Source organism: Crocodylus siamensis, chromosome 3 (genome assembly GCF_052110815.1).
Source record: "Crocodylus siamensis isolate JL-2025a chromosome 3, ASM5211081v1, whole genome shotgun sequence".
Classification (NCBI taxonomy): Eukaryota; Metazoa; Chordata; order Crocodylia; family Crocodylidae; genus Crocodylus; species Crocodylus siamensis.
The window spans coordinates 219,319,499-219,338,468 of NC_143397.1; the positions used below are offsets into that span (position 1 = coordinate 219,319,499).

General features: G+C 44.3%; 1 protein-coding gene across 1 annotated transcript in view; it reads left to right on the forward strand.

Moving 5' to 3' along the window:
• Positions 1-17,904, forward strand: part of PTDSS1 (phosphatidylserine synthase 1) — a 57,969-nt gene extending 40,065 nt beyond the window's left edge. Inside the window, exons 9-13 of the mRNA XM_090040391.1 lie at positions 5,332-5,397; positions 11,231-11,330; positions 12,704-12,772; positions 13,285-13,354; positions 14,542-17,904. Of these exons, the coding sequence (XP_089896517.1) occupies positions 5,332-5,397; positions 11,231-11,330; positions 12,704-12,772; positions 13,285-13,354; positions 14,542-14,651 (415 nt within the window). The 3' untranslated portion in view covers positions 14,652-17,904. The remainder of the gene's footprint in view (positions 1-5,331; positions 5,398-11,230; positions 11,331-12,703; positions 12,773-13,284; positions 13,355-14,541) is intronic.
• Positions 17,905-18,970: the final 1,066 nt, after the last annotated feature.

Genomic DNA, 18,970 nt, shown 5'->3' on the forward strand with positions numbered 1-18,970 from the left:
TTTTAATTAGTTGTGTCAGGTAGCCACTGGGTACAGGTGCATACCCTTACGTCCTGCTGACATCCACTGGCCCTCTCGAGGCGGCTACAACTTTTGGTCAGTGTAGGTGGGGTCCTACACTCTCTATCTTCCCGCCTGCCACAACTTTGATGTTGAAGAGATCTCTTTCTTGCTCTTTTTTTTCTTTTGAGATGTTAATGAAAGGGAGGTGGTGATTACCTGCCTCCACCACAACTGACCACTGGTCTTCACCCCAGTTCCCGAAGCCCTGGGAAAAGGATGGTAAAATAATCAGCCTGAAGCGATTCCTTCCTTCCTTCCTCTTTTCTTCTTTTTTTTTTTTTTTTTATGAGTAGATTTCATAGACATTAGGGCTGGAAGGGACTTCGGGAGATCATCGAGTCCAGCCCCCCGCCTAAAGGGCAGAAAGTCAGCTGGAGTCCTAGGATCCCAGCAAGATAAGCATCCAATTTTCTCTTGAAGGTGTTCAATGTAGGCGCTTGGACCACCTCCGATGGCAGGCTATTCCAGACCTTGGGGGCTCGGACAGTAAAGAAATTCTTCCTTATGTCCAGCCTGAAATGATCTTGCAGTAGTTTATAACCATTCAACCTCATCATCCCGTGGGGCGCTCTGGTGAACAAACGTTCCCCCAGGTACCGGTGGTCACCCCGATAAACTTATAGGTGGCCATCAGATTGCCCCTGAGCCTGAGCTTTTCCAGGCTAAAGAGCCCCATGGCTCTCAGCCTGTCATCGTAAGATCTGTTTTCCTGACCAAGTCTCAAGCTTCTCCACATCCTTTTTGAATTGTGGAGCCCAAAACTGGATGCAGTACTCCAGCTGTGTTCTCACCAAGGCCGAGTACAGGGGGAGAAGGACATCCTGGGATTTGCTTGAGAAGCATCTATGGATGCAAGCCAGTGTTTTGCTCGCTTTACTAGTGTGCGGGGGCCGTTCGTCAACTGACCGCCTCACAGGGGACCCCTGGCCAGAGTGGGATGTGCTGTCCTCACTGTACCCACGCCAGTCTCACCTGCCACGACTTGGATGGTAAAATTAGGAGTTCAAAATATTGTGGCGCGTACAGTTCAGAAGCGGCACTCAGTCTCGGCTGGGTCCAGGGGTCCTGAGGGCTCCTCCACCCCTACACCCTCGCCTAGTCCTCCGGGATGGCCGCCGTGCTAAAGCGGTCCCCCAAGTCTTGCAGCGCTCTGGATCGCGCTGCTCCTCCAAGTACCGCTACCTCATGAATGTCCCTTCCGGCTGTTGAGCCTCCGGGGTGGTAACCCCTCTATCAAGGCCTCAACTCTCCACGGGTTGGGGAGGGAGTATTCCTCTCCCGCTTCTGACCTGGTCCCCGGTTCTTCGGGGCGTTTGGGCTTCTCCCCACCGCTGCCCCTCGGCTGGCTACCTGTTCCGGGTCTCGTCTGGCTCCAGAAGGTCCGGACTCTCCTCCAAGCCACTTGGACCCTCCGCAGCCTGCCTCCATCTGCACAGACTCCCTCCGCCTCCAGATCCGCCGCCTCCGCCTCCGGATCCACCGCCCCCTTGGATGACTCCGGAGCTTTCTTTTTATCCACCCGGGCAGGTCCCAATCCGGGTACTTCTGGGTTCCTAGAAAGGGGAAGCCTTGGTGCTTTGCCTTCCACCGTGACCCGGAAGTCGGGCCTGACCCCGCCGCCGCCGGGGCCGCCCTGGCCCAGCACCTTCTTCACCCCCTTATGACTAGCCACAGCATCACATTGCAGGCTCACGTTCATCTTGTGAACAGTGATGACCCCCGAGTCTCTTTCTCCTGTAGTGCTAGCCAGCGTAGCACTGCCAAGCGTATAAGGATGCTGCAGGTTTTTCCTCCCAAGGTGGAGAACCTTGCATTTTTCAACATTAAACACCATCAGGTCCTTGTCTGCCCATTTGCTGAGACTGTCCAGGTCAGTCTGGATTGCCCTCCTGTCTTCAGGTGTGGATGCTTTGTCCCAAAGTTCGGTATCATCAGCAAACTTGGCCAGTCCACTTCTGACTCCAGTGTCCACATCATTAATGAAGATGTTGAACAATATGGGTCCAAGGACAGAGCCTTGGGGGACCCCACTGGTCACAGGGCACCATGATGATTGACTTCATCAGTTGCCACCCTCCAGGTCCAACCACAGAGCCAGTTTCCAGCCAGCAGATCATGGTGAACCCAGTTGACAGCATGTGGTTGCTTAACAAGCAGAGGAAATCCTTAGCACAACTAGGCAATGAGAGATGGGAGGGTTGGCCTTCCCCATCCCTCTTTCCCCAGTTGCCTTGGCTTCAAGTCCCTCAGGTCTCACAGTGGAGCCACTAGGGAAGCAGGTCCTTCTTCCCTCCGTCTGGCAGGCACCTACTTTCCTTCTGAGTATTTTGTCTTGCCCTGGCGATCTCAGGCTCAATGGGCAGCCTGTGACGATTGAGCCATATCTTCAAAATAAACGGAGCCGAGAAAAGAAAAAAAACAAACTGAGCCAATGGTTTGGGAGTATCCGCCTCTGACTCCACTGCAGATCTCTCCCGCTTTGGGGCTTTTTCTTCCTCCTCTTCACCTTCCTCTTCACCCCTTAGGCGAGGGTTCCACTGCCTCTTTGAAGTCCCACCGGACGCTTACCCTGTCCTTGGGGCATTCTCCCAGTGTCTCTCACTCCCAGGCTTCATTCTTGCCCTCTTCCACCATCCTTGCTCTTCTCCCTTCCCTGGTTCTGCCCCCAGCCTCCGGATGTTGCCCCAGCAGTGGATTTACACCAATCCACTTCACCTGCTGAGGTGATAAAGCCGGGCTGGGGCGGACTGGGAGCTCTCGCCACAGCATGAAAGTTCTGTTCCTGTGAGGTCCGTGTCCCTGCTTGGGGAGGCACCCTAAGTGAGCATCTTCCAGTTCCTCACAACTTGTGCTACAATATATGAACCATGATTAGAACTAAAGGACTAATCACTCTGTGGTCACCCTACAAAACTATATGTTGCAATTTATTGGATACACCTACATGTGCACTTACAGCACTGTTGTTACTACGCCATCATTTAGTACTTCCAAAAGGAACTCCGGCGGAACACAGCTTCTGCTGCTATGCACACCCCGTGAAACATGGGGGACGTGTTCCCTTGGAACTGCATGGGACAGGGCAGGCCACCTCTGGGGCTGGGACAGCGCCAGGCTCTTCCCAGGGGGGCAGGCCAGGCTGCACTTGAAGCAGGCGGTGGCAGCGCTGGGAGGCACTATGGCAGGGGGGGTGCAGCCACCGCAGAATTTGCCACAGCCTCCCTGACCCTCCCTTCCAGCACTGCTGCCGCCTACCGGGAAGAGCCCAGCACAGCCCTGGCCCCAGCCTACAGCAGCAGCCTGCCCTGGCCCATGCAGATTTGGGGGCACGTACCCCCATGCCCTCCTGGGTCGCATGCAGCAGCAGGAGCTGGCCCCCCCCCCCCCGTGCCCCATGGACAAGCCGTGGCTCCATCCTGCGCCCTGCCTCGCCTTGCCTTGCCCTGGCTGGGCTGCGCCTGCCCTGGACCCTGCCCATAACTCTTTTCTTGAGAGTTCCTGTGTAGTAGGGGTGTATCAATACATCAGTCAGGTATCGGATATCGGCCCAATAGAGCCAATAATTTGGCCAATAAATGCCTGTGCTGCATGCAGCCTCACTCAGACAGCAAGGAGCACACCTGGCAGCATGGAGAGCTATCTCCAGCTGGTAAGTCCAGTGTAGTGGAAGGGGAGAGGGGAGGGAAGGGGTGTTGGGAGTGCAGATCAATGCCCCTTGCGGAGAAGGAGGGGGCAGAGGCAAGTGCTGCCGGGGGGGAGAAGGGAGCCATGGCTCGTGGTGGGGAGGTGGCTCCCGCTACTGCTTGCACCCAGGGAGGGAATGGTGGGGGTTCCTCTCAGATATGTGCGGGGAATGCTGCAGCCAAGGCTGTGTGGGGCTCTTTTTGGTGGAGGCTGGACTTGGAGTGGGCGCCTGCAGCACTGGAAGGATGTTGCATCCATCCCAGATTTCACCTCCGCTTCGCTCCCAGCACTGCCGCTGCCAGCTTCGTGGTGCCACCCCAGCTCTTCCTGGCACGTGGGAGGAAGTGAGGCCTTGAGCCAGGGCTGTGCCAGGCAGCTGGTGGTGGCAGCAGCACTGGGAGCAGAGTGGCAGCAAAATTTGGGGTCGATGCAGCATCCTCCCAGTGCTACCAGCACCCACTCCAAGCCCAGCCTCAGGCGCAGCCCACCCCGCACAGATCCGGGGGGCACATGCTCTCCCAGGGTGCAAGCAGCAGCAGGAGCTGCGTTCCCCACCCCTCCCCCCACAAGCTACAGCTCCGCCCCACCCTGCCCTCTCCCTCATGGTAGGGGGCATTGATCTGCCCCACCCCCCCACCCAAGCCCCTTCCCTTTCCACCACACTGAACTTACCAGCTGGAGGCAGCTGCATCGGAAATTGGATCAGTATGGACTGATATTCCTCCTTAAATGTGGAGGAATCAGTATCAGCCCCAAAAATCTATCGGTGTACCCCTATTGTGTAGACAAATACTTACATGATTCATCTTAGTGTTGTATTTGAGCATTTCACAAGCTTTTATATTTGTTTGCACTCAAAGAATCCCGGTTAGTTAGGAAAGGGCTATTATCCCATACAAATAGAATTCTTACGTCTATGCTGGCAGAAAGCATTTTCTTTAGTTGTATTACCTAACAGTACCTTCCACTCACAGGTTGTCAGAGTATTTTAGGGAAGAGCTTGCACTTTTCTGCTATTGGTGCTGTACATATTCTGAGAATGAATGAATGAAGGAGTATACTTACCCATGCTGAACCCAACATCAGAACGCAATCTTTTCAGAATAGTTTCAGAGTGAGAGCTGGCCATAATCTGGCATTTGTTTTCTTGTTTTCATTTGTTTTTTTTAAAACCCACTTTGGACTATTTTTTTAAGACTGTTGCACTATCAGTGTACTACTTTTAACCTCCCAGGTTCCAGTGCACACTCTTGGGAACAGCTGTGTTTTAAAATGGGGAAAATAGCTCCAAAGCTTAGAGCATTGAGAATTAAAATAAAATTTATTCTTTAAAATTTGTTAGGTCTAAGATTGGTCTATGGCTTGAATTTCTCACTGGGATTAACCAGTGAGAAATTCAAGCCATAGACCAAGTTTGTCCTAGAAAAGTGAAGCAACCTTAGTAGGCCAGCATGTATTAGCTGGGTGCATAAGTTGTTAAATCATCAGTATTCTGCTTTTATAATGTGTACATATGACAGCAATGTTAACCATTCTTGTTTTCAGCTTCATTAAAGAATTCTCTTATCTTGTTTCTGTTTGCAGGCAATACTATGCCTACCTCACAGACACACAGTGCAAAAGGGTAGGAACTCAGTGCTGGGTGTTTGGGTAAGTGTTCTCATCTGTCAGAAGTCTTACCAACGTAATGCTGCATGCCGTATTTTTATTGTTTTTAAGTGTCAGCAATATGCTCAGTGCAGTCCTAGCTATGATGTGAAGCTAGTCTTTGTTCCACATTGCTTTCAGGCTAAAAGATGGGCATAAAAAAGGCTCCTTGGGAGCTGAAGAAAACAGAATATTAGATTTGAGGGATGAGGAGACAAGGGAAGGAAGCTATGTAAGGGCTATGGTGTGATAGGACATCTGCATTCTTTTTCTACTTAACTACTGATGACTTGGCCTCAGCAAATTACTTACCTCTAAGGGCATTAATTTTAAGGCTGCAAAGTGATGCTTGCTTATTGTCAAGAATATGGAAAGCTTAAATTAGAGAGCAGACTATGGTCTTGTATGAGGCCACAATTTCCTTATTTCAGTCACCATTACCTACATGAGAACAACATTTTTGGTCCATAATAAACGATAATAATTTGTATTCTGATAGCGCTTAAGAGCTTGAGTTGGAAACCAAAATCCCATTGTGCTATATACTGTGCAAATGTTTATACATCCCTTTAGGGTCCTTTGGCAAAAGGTGTTTTGTGAATGCAAAATATTAAAAGATAAGGATTATTTTTGTAGCTGCTCAGATACCATGTTATCTTGCAAGATGAATCTTTTTCTGCATAGAGAGAATAAGCTTTCCTGTATTTATTTTGTCCAATATTTTTTCTCCACCATCAACTGTAGATAGATTGCTGGTTAACAAATCTTATATTTGTAAGTAAACGTGAAAATTAGTCTTCAGTTACCTGTCTTCTGGCACAGTATGCTTCCTACAATGTCAATAATTAAAATATACTGTATTACAGAGCAGTATACCTAAAGTATGAAGCAGATCCAGATCTCTGAGCTGGGCTGCAGTGAGTTTGGAATTTCCAGTACAATTATTAGGATGGTACAGCTGCATGTTTGTGGCTCTAAGTCATATACAAATAAGGAGTGAAGCTTCTGCTCTATTTGATATCCTCACAGGATGCACTGTCCCTATCATTCTTTAATGCAGTTGTAGAAAAAAACATTACAGTTGCTGCAAAATTATTAGGATGGGCTGAGTTTATATAGCCTGCCCTTCCATTTTGGATATGTTACTAATTGGCTGTAGAACAGACAAAAAGGATGATACTAAGCATGGTTGGAGACTTAAAGGAAGCAGCAAGAAAAATGGGATTTAAGAGCTCTTTGCGTAAACTACCAGTGATGGGGAGAAATAAGTGCCTGACAAAGTAGTGCGCAGCAAATTGTGAAACTAACTGAGCCTCATTTGAGCCTACATTTCCAGGGCAGGAGTTGTAGGCTTTGAAGCCATGACAGCCACACAAGTCTGAAAATTTAGAGGGGGTGGTGGAGTGGCAATGTTCATAGCTGCTCCCTTGCTGCCAAATTTCCATGGGGAGCACTATGTACTAAAGAGCAACAGCTCACCAGGTTGCACCAACAGACTCACCCTGTGTGCTGATGCCACACCACTCCACTGGCCTGTAAATCTGGAGGGATGAGCACCGCTGCCTTAGGGTTAAAAGTGAGCAAAATAACCAGTCATCAGGCATAACTATTTTATTACTAGAGAAAGATGTTTGTAAACAAGGCAAACGTGATGAAAAATGGTTAGCTCTACTATGATTTTTTTTCAGTTTCTCTCACTTAACAGTGATTTTTTTTTTTTAACTTTTGCCTCTGGGGGCATTCTTCTGTATATAGGCTTGGAGCAAAATGTATAGTTTACCCCTATGGGAGGACAGCAAGGGAGGGGCCTGGGGCAGTGCAACTCCAGCCCCTCTTCTGCTGTCTGTCTGGACATGTGCATGCAGTCATTGCTACCAAGGAACCTGGCCATGGGCTCCAGAGCTCAGTGCAGCTGTCTGCAGCCTCCTTACTGCCTGCCACAGCCAGCCCAGGCAGTAGCAGGAAGCTGGCTGTCTGCAAACAACTGCAACAGGCTCTGGAGGACCACCACTGGCTCCACAGTGCCAGTGGTAGCTACATATGCACCTCTGAGTGGATGGCGGGGTAGGAGCCAAGGCTACACTGGCCCAGGCCTCTCCCCCACCATTCACCCAGAGGCATGCATGCAGCCACTGCTGCCATGGTTCTATGATTCACATAAAAGCTCAGCTTCTAAACCAGTGGTTCTCAACCTTTTTAGACTTAAGGGACCTCTTGTTCGACTCAAGGTACCCCTTGGAAAATACAAGCTCTTAGTTTTCACTCATCTTTTAACTATAGGTTAATAATAAAGCAATTCTTGTGTTGCAAAGAATTCAGAATGATAAGACCCCTGAAGGGATCTCAGAGAGAATCATAGAACCAGAGAAGTAGGGCTGGAAGGGACCTTTAGAGGTCATTTATTTCAGCCTCCTGTCTGAGCAAGCATCGTCCCTATCCAAACCATCTTGTACACTGCATAATCTAAACCATACATAAGATTACCATCAACCCTAACAACAGAGACCTAACACCCTAACCTGCCACAGATAAAGTAGGGGAACCACAGCAGCCAATGCTCTGCTTCTATGAAATGATGTTAATATATGCACAAGAAATCCCAGCTAGAAGGCCATGCTCCCCGCTACAGGAAGGCAAAAATCTTCACAGTCCATACCAGTCTGACCATGGGGTAAAATTCCTTCCTGACCCCAAATGTGGCAATCAGTCTAACCCTGAGCAGAGAGGTAAGACAAAGAAACTGCCTAATTTTTTGTAAGGATTAAACTTCTTTTCAAGAATGGATCAAGAAATAAAGTGAATGTGTGCATACTAATGGATCAGTCACTAACCAATGTATGTGTTGCATGTTTCAGACTGAAAAAAACACCATCGCAAGAGCCTGGCTCACCTTGCTGTAATGGAGTAATTGGAAATGTTGCTCTTGGAAAGACTAAAAGTTAGCAGTAGCTTTCAGGGCCCTGCTATATGTATGAAAAGTGGCAATGTTTGCAACCCATAAGAACAGGGGTCAGCAGTCCCCCGGTACATGTCACAGCATGGCACGTGAAGCCATTTTGCTTAGCATACTACAGCTGGCCCAGGCCGGCCACAGAACCCGGACTATTTGCAGGAGGCAGCTGGAAGGCTGCAGCCCTGCTGCAAGCAGCCCAGGCTCCAAGCAGTCCAGGCTCCATGGCCAGCAGCAGCTACCCAAAGCCTGGGCCAACTGCAGCTGGGAGGCTGCAAACCACTTGTACCTGGCTCCCGAGCCCTAGCCAGGCTCCATGGCAGCAGTGGCTGCACGCATGCCTCTGGGTAAATGGTGGGGGAGAGGCCTGGGCCAATGTAGCCTTGGCCCCTACCCCACCATCCACTCAGAGGTGCGTATGTAGCTACCACTGGCACTGTGGAGCCAGTGGTGGTCCTCCAGAGCCTGTTGCAGTTGTTTGCAGACAGCCAACTTCCTGCTACTGCCTGGGCTGGCTGTGGCAGGCAGTAAGGAGGCTGCAGACAGCTGCACTGAGCTCTGGAGCCCATGGCCAGGTTCCCTGGTAGCGATGACTGCATGCACATGTCCAGACAGACAGCAGAAGAGGGGCTGGAGTTGCACTGCCCCAGCCCCCTCCCTTGCTGTCCTCCCATAGGGGTGCATGTGCCTGCTGCCACCATGGAGCCTGACTGGAGCTTTGAAGCCTGGTACAGCTGCACCAGGCTTCAGAGCCCTAGCATCGGCTCTGTGACAGCAGCGACTGTATGCATACCTCAGGGCTCAGGACAGGGAAGGGGCTGGGGCAGCACAACCACCCGGAGGTATCCACCCAGAGGTACACATGCAGCTGCCACCAGCAACAAGGATTGAGCCCCTCACAGCTCCCCCATTGTCTGCCCCTGGCACACCAAGTCAAGGCATGGGTGGAGGTTGGGGTGTTTTTGGCACTCTGGCCAAAAACATTGCTGACCCTTACATTAGAATAGAGAGGAGTGGCTAACAACCTACCAGTCCCCTTTCATCAAGTTGGGAAAAAAGTCATTCTTAACATAGGGGAAAAAATTATCATTTGAATGCATGTAGAAATTGCAGTGAAATAAGGCTGATAATACAGTTAATAAATTAAGAAGAAGATTCAGTGAAATTCAGGATGAAAAGGATCTAAAAAGAAGTCTTCAGAAACATTTTGTTCTTCTCTCTTCTACATAGTCTTTAGTTGGTGCTCATTATTTTACCTAGCCCAATTATTTTTTTCCTTGTTTGGTTTAATAAGAATGGTTATTGTTATTAAAATAAAGGCTTTTCTTCATGACCAACTATACCAAGTTTTGGCAAGGAAATGAGCTACTGTCCAAAGACAAAAACAATTCTGATTCAGTAAGAGGTCTGATTGTCACATCCAAAGTTCTGTGCATCTGAATAGCTCTTATTCCACCTATTAGGCCCCTAAACACGACCCTATTCTACCATGCTTGAACCTTTACAAATATTAATCTAACAGGTGGCATTGTCATGTGCTTTTTTGTGATTTAGTCTTAAGGCTAAGATGACAGCGATTTTTCAGGGGCTTGAACAGAGTGCAGTAGCATTATGCTTGGTGTCCAACACACGGAGTAAGATCTGGCCCTGAGAGTACAGGTTGCATACACCAGGTATTAGATCTACAAACAGCATTGGTAATACGATATTGCAGTAATAATACTGCAGCTTTGTAGCCTTCTGTTTGAAGATCTCATGGTTAATGAATTAAATCTAAAGAGCCTGTATTATCTCCATTTTTATGGATTGGAAAATTGAGGACTGCAGGTTAAGCTGTTTCCCAAGGCGTCAGTCAGGTTTATAATCCAGGTTTACTGACTTTCAATCCTGTGTTCTGTCCACAGGACTATGGTGTCTCCCTGTGGTCTCATTTTAAAATTTAATTACTAAGGGACTAAACTTGCCAGGCTGGAAAATTTATGACCTATTTTAAATGGATCCCTTTGTGGAGAATATTTTTGATATAAAATGGCACCTCAAAAAGCTCTTTATGCTCCCAAGAGATGTTAAAACAATGGCACAATGAGACTGGAGGATTTTATGACCCATTTCAAACATGGTACCTCCTGCCATGCCGTTTACCCTGTCTGTACTTCCATCCACTCCCTGGCACCCCTTCTTGCCACCATGAGTTGAGGCCAGCTCAGGGAAAATAAGGAGGCAAGGTTTCTGAAGATTCCCCTATGTCCATGAGCTGGAAAAAATGTAAGAATGAGTGGATTGTTGACTGGTGAACCCAGCACCGAAGATGATTGTTGTTCTTATAATAACAAAAAAGGATTTAGTTTTTACAGCTATTTTAGTGTAAGGGTTTGCCTACAAATCTCAGGCTGCTGCAGGGAGGGAATGGAAATACGTACAGGGTAAATGGATTGATTGCTCAGGAGTTGGGGCTGCCTTGTCAATTAAAATCCTTCCTAGGCAGCTCTTATCTTGACTGGCCTAGGGTAAATAAATTGATTGTTATCAGTCTAGTGAACAGGTGTCTACAGAGCAACTGAATGTACATGGAGGTGCAATCATCGACTTATCCCTCCAAGTGTATTAGTGGGGGTGTGGGGAAGCCTTTATTGCCATTGCACATACTTCAGCTATTCTGTAAATTAACAAAGAAGTCCAGCTTGCAGGCCGTCAGCCCCATCACTCCTCATGTGTTCTTCACTTGAGGAGAAACAAGATATCCCCTCCCCTTCAAAATTTTTGCTTATGCTGCTGCAAATAAAGATTGCTACAGAGAGCCACTGCAAATCTAGAACCCGAACCTTTCTGTATTAAATCTTCTGTATTTGTTACCTCACCTTTTTCCCCACCTCTCTCTTCTCCCAGGGTCATTGCTTTCCTTGAAGCTATTGTGTGCATAAAGTTTGGACAAGATCTCTTTTCCAAAACACAGATATTGTATGTTGTGTTTTGGTTTCTTTGTGTGGTAAGTAAAATTTCTCTCTCATGAAATATGGCAGAGCATTGAGAGTCTGTTAATAACATCAGATACCAAAATCTACGTTGGCAAATGTTGGGTTTGACTGGTATCTCTCAAAGCACGGTTTCGCTAAAGTTTTTTTTTTTTTAAAGTAGATGTGTTTTTCTGTTTGTGTCATAATGGGATACAATCCTTTCATCTACACTTTTGAAGTTGACACCAGTTTTATTTGTTTTGTATTTTATAAGGAAAAATATTAGAAATATTCATGTCAGAGAAAGAGACAGACAAATAGACCCTTCTGGGTATAGAGAAACAAGTGCTCCCTTGGAGTGCTTTCAGAAGGAGAGGGGGAGCTTCTGCCCATGCATCATCATGCCCCAACTTTGGCTCTGGATGAAGCAGGGTTAAAGTAGGAGCAGTTTTGCAACACTGTGGCATGAAAGTTACAGTATAACAGCTGCTGCACAGTCCTGAACAACACATCTCCCTTTCTCTTTTGAAACTGCTTCAAGTGTATCTCTTGAGTCTTGTATTGCAACAGACTCCAGAATAAATACCTGTGCTTCTGTACATTAAAGGTTCAAATAAATTTAATAGCCATATATATATTCAGCCAGATCATTTTTATGCACTTTTCTTCCTTATTTCTGCATGGATGTGTGCAAATACAATCTAAAATAACCACTTTGACATTAATGCGTGCTCATCTTGCTGATCTTACCTAACTTGGAGTTGTTAAGTCTGATGCCAAACCTATGTATTATAACTAGTGAGAAAAATGTCCTTTTAATCAGGGGCCAGACTGCTATGAACGTATTTTATACAGGTTATAGGAAGTCAAACTTTTCTTCCTTTCTTGGGGTCTGGCTTTATTCACAAAGGCCCCCTCCCTCAAAGTACTATACTGTGTAATTTTTACACTCAGTTTAAAATTGTATAAGTACTTTGCTAAATTGGAACACCCTTCATGTCAGCCCTAAATCTTTTCCACCCCTTAGAGTTCTTAAGTGCAATCATATGTTGCTTATGTGTTTACAGTATTGTAACTTTGCATGATAAGGTGTATAGTGTTGGGAAGGAATTACCAAATGGGGGCCTTGGGCCTACCAAGCTCATATACATGATAAAATATGTGCATATGAGCAGTCCCACTGAATTTGGTGAGGAAGAACTACTCCTGCCATAACGGATTGTAGAGATATCATGAGGATATTTGCATTTGTAAGTGCTCTTTGCTTAGTAAACAATATGGATTTACCAATGGCTTGTGAAACAAAGGGCCTGATTCTGTTGGCCATTCATTTGTTGCTGTTAAGCCAGCAGTGAATTTAGGTTGAGTTTGTAAACATGTTAAATAGCTCTTCTCTTCCTTACAGGCTTTTACTACTTTCCTGTGTTTATATGGCATGGTTTGGTATGCAGAATACTATGGCCACCGAGAAAAGGTACTTTGGGGGAGTCCATTTTCTTTCTTCATTTTAAATCCATACAAAAAGCCAACATATATTTAAGTCTTTTAAAAACAAATAAAATGTTAAAAAAGAGGGGAAATAGATGTGATCCAGAGCTCATTAAAATCCATAGAAATTCTTCACAGAATTCTTTTTTTAGATCAGGCCCAACATTACTATAATCTGCAATCCAAGCTATTCAAAATGGGCCTGTGATTTTATCAGTGGGCTCTGGAAAACTAATGTCCCTGTCATATAGATGGAAGAATATTACAATACAAAGCTTTTTAACAGAACAGATCACACGTAGAAGCTGACATATGTTCCTCTTACATCAGTTTTTTGTGCTTCCTACCCAGGTCGGGGAACGGCTTTTACTGTTGTTAACAGTGTTTTATTAGAATTCCTATTGATGCTTTAAATCTGTCTAACAGGAAATGTTAATATAGAAGAGAGTGGTTACTAAAAGCAGCATCCCAATGACTTGTTCTTCTTGCTTTTTACAGACCCTGTCAGAAAGCGAAGACAGCCCATACAGCCCAGATGCCTCCTGGCTTCATTCTAAGTTCACAAAAGGTATTGTTACCTTTGTGGATTCATTCTCAGGGCTGTTCACTAGGAATGAGACTTAGTCTGTCCAAATGACACTTGAGAAGTCTGCACTACAGATTATTTGGTGCACTTGCACATGCCCACAGGTGTAGGTATAGACTACCATGCCCACTGCTTTCACTGAATTCCTTTCAGCTTTGTTAGAATTTAACTTTTAATGTAACAAATAACCCTTCCTGCTGTTGTTCCATTCTGTCCTAATACTGAATTCTTCACCTGGAGAATTTAATGCACTTCATAACTAGGTCAGGCAGGGGGTCTACTGACCTTATCCACGTTTGGTTTCAAGTAAACATCTGAATGTGAAATATACTTTTATTCCTGCTTGTTAGTGAGCAGTCAGGAATGTGCCCTGGAGCTTATGTTCCTACTGCCACTCACCAAGTCAGTGCAAGGCTGATGACCACAGACAGCTTTTTCTCTCTCTATACCAAGTCATCTAGCTTGTCTTCTTTCCTTTTTCTTATGTTGCAGGTCAGTTGGGCAGCTCATTTTTTACTTGTTCTTTTGAAAGGCCCTTCTTATAAACAAGTTTAGCACCTAGAAGTTGCCTGTCAGTGCTTATACTACTGGAGTATTAAAAAGAAATTGCTCTCCATTTCATTTCTTGCAGTCCTGACACTGGACATAGTGCAGCATGTTTCTCTTAGTTGCATGTACAGATTTTCTAGGTATTAATTTCTTCTAGGTTTGTTACTTAAAAGGGAAGCACCAGGTTTCTTTTAAAAACATACTTGTATTCAGATGGATTTTCCACCACATCAGAGGGAAAACTTTAATTTTTGGTTAGCAGCTTTTATAGCATCCCTAACTTCATGTACATTATCTGATCGTTTTCAAATTTTTTTATATAGTAAAATGTGAATGAGGCTAATAGTAGAGTGTATTGGTAATAAATATACCTCCCCACCTGCACAAGTCCAAGTGTGGGACTGCATGTGATAAAGATCCAGAAAAAGAAATATTGTAAAACCAACAGTCTTTTTTGTAATTAAGCCACTAGATGGAGTGCTAGTATCAACCAAATTTTACCATCCTGAAATAATTAATTCAAACATTACATGTCTAGAAAGCTTTTAAAACTGAAAAACAAAGAGACTTTTGGAACAGAGTAGCTGCAAATTTGAAGTGTATTTTTTATTTCTCTGTAGGTACTGAAGATAGTCCACCAAAACATTCAGGCAACAGCGAGAGCCATTCATCGAGAAGGAGGAATCGTCATTCCAAAACAAAAGTAACCAATGGAATTGGCAAGAAATAAGACCAGTCTTTAAAGATGTTTCAGAGTGTCTCTGAAGATGAGAAGGGAAACTGCACCTGGTTCTGAATTCCCAAGTGGGAGGTTACTAAGAATACAGGAGGAAGATGTGGGGGAGAAATGCTTTCAGTAATCGAAGGGCCTAGTATCTCTAAAAGTGGAGCCATCAGTGTATTGCAAACCATCGCCTGCTGTCACTTGCCACTCACTGGCTTCAATCTGATTTCTTCAGCACTTGGCACTCAAAAACTAGTAGTATGTTGAAAAGTATTGTTTGCTCACAACAGGTATAGGATGGTTTATGTTCGGGTATTGCCGTTGTATTTTTAATGTCTTTATTAGTTAAAAATCAGTAACCCAAAAATTAATGGACTGATACCCAGTTGGTTTGGTTTTGTTTTTCTGGTTTGTTTTGATTACTTTGTTTTGAAGTGCATGCAGTCTTTTGACAGCTCTGTCCTACATTCTCAGCCTGAGAACTAAGTTTTTTTATACTAATGGTTTGGAGCATTTTTTTTAAATTCCATACTTGTATCCAGTCAGTGATTTGATTTACAGACTTTCTACTTGGTGGCAGGCTTTTACCAACTAAGGAGTATGTCCAGGTTTCTTGGTTAAAGACTGAACTTTAAATAAGCTTTTCTTTTCTTCTCATTCTGTTACATGCTCTTATTTGTTCAGGCCTAATTAATATGCATACATGAAAACCCACTACAAAGTAGTGAGGACTTTGCCTACTGCCCCCAGGGACTGCTGTTATTTAGTTTTACTTACATTTTTCCCATTACGGCTGTGTATTTTCTGCTATTAACTGCATCAAGTGTTAAGTGTAGGATATCACTTAGACGGTATTCTTTCAGCTGTTTCATTATTTGTAATATACTCATGCCTTTATTTGCCTACATCTGAACAGTACCTAAAATGATTTCACTGTGTATTTTTTTTAAATAAGATATATGGTAAAGGCTGCTTTGAAGGCTTTGGTATACTGTCATGCCTGATGATAAAGCAGCTTCTCCATGAAGTACTGTAGTGTGCCTGTTCTGTAAACTTTCAGTAACTTGTGAAGGTTTACTGTGTTCCTCAAGGGGTTAGCACAATGTTATTGTGCTAGACAGTGTTATTTTGCTATTTGCTAATATGCTATCAAATAGCATATAGCAAATAAACCACTTTTTGAAACATCCGTAATAATTACAATCATAGTCAAAATGCATATTACTATTTCCTAAGATGCTATCAAATAGCCTATAGCAGACAACCCTCTTTTTGCAACATCTGTAATAATTACCCACAGTTCAAGTAGGTAATTCGCATGAACTGCAGAGTGTAATGATCAATCTTAAATCAGACGTTCAATATCAGCTAGTTTTTATATTAAGTTATCAAGTTCTCTTAATTATTTTAGGTGCCAACTAGTTTTGGGGACCTGTAACCCCAAAGAGCTCAGAAAACCAGACAGGTTAAGCAAGAATCAATAGTGTTTAGAAGTCACATGCCCTTATAGTAACTATAATTTTAAATGTATCCAAGTAATGTTACTGCAGTTTGCCACAGGTTGCATACTATAAAATATGGTAAAGACCTCATAGGAGTGTATGATACAGTAAATAGGGGAAGCATCCTCTGTAATCAAATCAAGGACTATGCATGTGCCACAGATTATCAAAATTTTGAATGCACTTACCATGCTGCTGCCTAACTCTTTGGAAGCCCTTCCTTTTCTCAATCAAACACAAATGTGCAACTTCAGAACCAGTTTACCGTGGAAGCTGCTATGTCATTGTTGCTACATATCTGTTAAATGTTACATGAAAAGGTCAGGAAGATTTAGATTTACCTATAAATATTCTGTTTTTGTATTACCAGTGCTGAGTACCTTGGATATCCATTTGTTCTCTTCATGCTGTATACTGTTGAATGTATTTGCAACTTCATTTGGATATTCAAATATGTTGTTTCATATTTTTTCTGGTTATTAATTCAGTCAACTGAAAGACTGAAGATGGCATTGTGAAGTTGTTTTCTATTGAATCAGTACCAAAGCAAGTGTCAGGCTTCATCAGGTTGTTTTTAAGAACCACAGCTTTCAAAGGCAAAAGCCTGTTCTGTACTTGCAAAATGTGCATACACTCACAGCACACATCAAGCTCACCCTGGCCTGAGTAAGCTGGCTTCAAGTTCAGTTGTTCAAGTTCAGTTGTTCATGTAGTGATGCATGCAGACATTTTGCAAATGCAGAGCTGATGCTCGCCCCATGAGTTGTATCTAAAAATGTAAAAAGGGAAACACAAGAGAGTCACTAGCTGAAAGTTCTAATTTCTGGATGCTGGCCAGTAGAAAGTGAGTCAAGGCCTTCAGCTCATACCTGTGAAAGAGATGTTGTCTTGACAATATCTTTTAAATGTTTCACATAAGAGTGTGTGGGGTTTTTTTTCCATTTCCTTTAAAAATCGGGGAGGAGGGGAGAAAGCATCAAGTCATTAGGTGCTGTTTGTAAAATGGCGCTTTCTGCACTGCCAGTAATCTTGGCTGAAATTAACAAGTGTTTTCATGGGTCCTCTGCTGACTGACAGCTGCCATTTCTGGACCCTGTGTGACACCTGTCATGATGAATAACTTAAGCTGTTGTAACAGTATCCTTATATCAAGAATTTTGCTGCTTGACCAGTGCACTGTCCTTCTTATAACCACTTTCTGTCTTTCCATATAGTCCACTCTTACCTTCCTGTCTTCCTTTCTCTCCTTTTTATTTTTTTATCCTCCAGTTTTAAAACATCTGCCCCCTGTCATTGAAGGGACTGAATTTGCCCTCTGGAGACAGCCCTTCGTGGCAGTCATTGAAGGAGGGCCAGTTCAGAACAACTTGGCAGAAACAAGGGGGCGGTGTCCACAGTTTACAACACTGTGAGTAGATTTAATAGCAATAGACAGTTTTCAAGAAAGAAAGCATGCAATAAACAGGAAACCACCACAAGTAAATGGGACCAGCAGCTGCCAGTATTGTAGTTCAACGGCAAGTGCTTTAAATCAAGTATGGTGTCAAATGAAATCCATGGAGGAGTTTACTTTTCTTATTCATCTGTGACAAGAACTGTTTGGTGTTCTATCTATTAAAACCATGATATTTACTACATTTCTCACAAGATGGCACAGGAGTCACCCTGCATTTAACAGCATCTCCCATAGAATTGCTCTGTATCGATTGCAAACTACTGTATGTTGCAGTAACTCAGTAAAAAAAAAATCACCCCTATGTGTTTGTCATCTGTATACAATGGGACATTGGGGTTGATCATGTTACCTTTGAAGAGTAATTTTTATTCTGCCTCTTCTTGAGAGCTCACCAAATCCTCTCAAGAGTATTTCATGCATAGAAGTCTCACTGCAGTTGGTCACCTGGGAGGAACAGGCTTTTAAAATATGTATGGTAAAACCACAACTTTCTTTTATTTTAGACGCACTTCAGATTTCCAGAATGCCAAATGAATCTTTCCTTATGAAAAGGCTTTTGATTTTATATTTCCAGTGTGTGTGACTCCATTCTTTCATGTTTACATAGTTTGCAGTAATAGAAATGTTGCAAGTTGGCTTTGATTGCAGGCTTTTAAAGTGAAGAGAAGAGTTTGTCATAGAACAATAAGTTGCTAGCAGAAAGTATGCTAGGGAAGTGAAATACCGTCATTTAAGTAGGAGGAATGTATAGGCATGGTGCATTTGCCCAAACAGCATTATTTGTACATGCCATACAAACGGAGTGCTAATGCCATCTTTTTCATTGCTATCAAACTCTTAAAATCACTGGGCTGTTAAAGTATCTGGACACTGCAGATACAAACTGAGACCTGCTTTGCTATGGCTAGAAATAGATATTGTCAAACGAAGCAGATCAGCTCTGCCAGGATGTGTCCCAGCACAGCTGATTAACTTTATTGGATGAAACATATATCACTTGTCCCACCCATTAATCTTCAGGGACAATTGGTGACATGTTTCCTGCTTAGAGATGTTCCAGGGGCCACACTGGAGTGTCCAACTTGCTCCAGTACAATCTCCCTGGCAAGTCTGTAAGCAGGGAAAGTGAGGGTTTCCCCAGCCATCTCCATCCAGCATCTGTGTTGTAAGCAGGGAACATGTCACCCCTTGTCCCACAAGATCAGCTCTAGGCTGACCATGTTGTCCTGGACCCAAAATAAAGTGGCACAAATTTATACCACCTGTATTGCAGCCACAAATCATGGGCATTTGTTTGCTTTGTTTGTTTTCACCCTATGAGAAAGTTTCTAAAAGGCCTTGCATTCCTGATACTCCATTGTTTAACA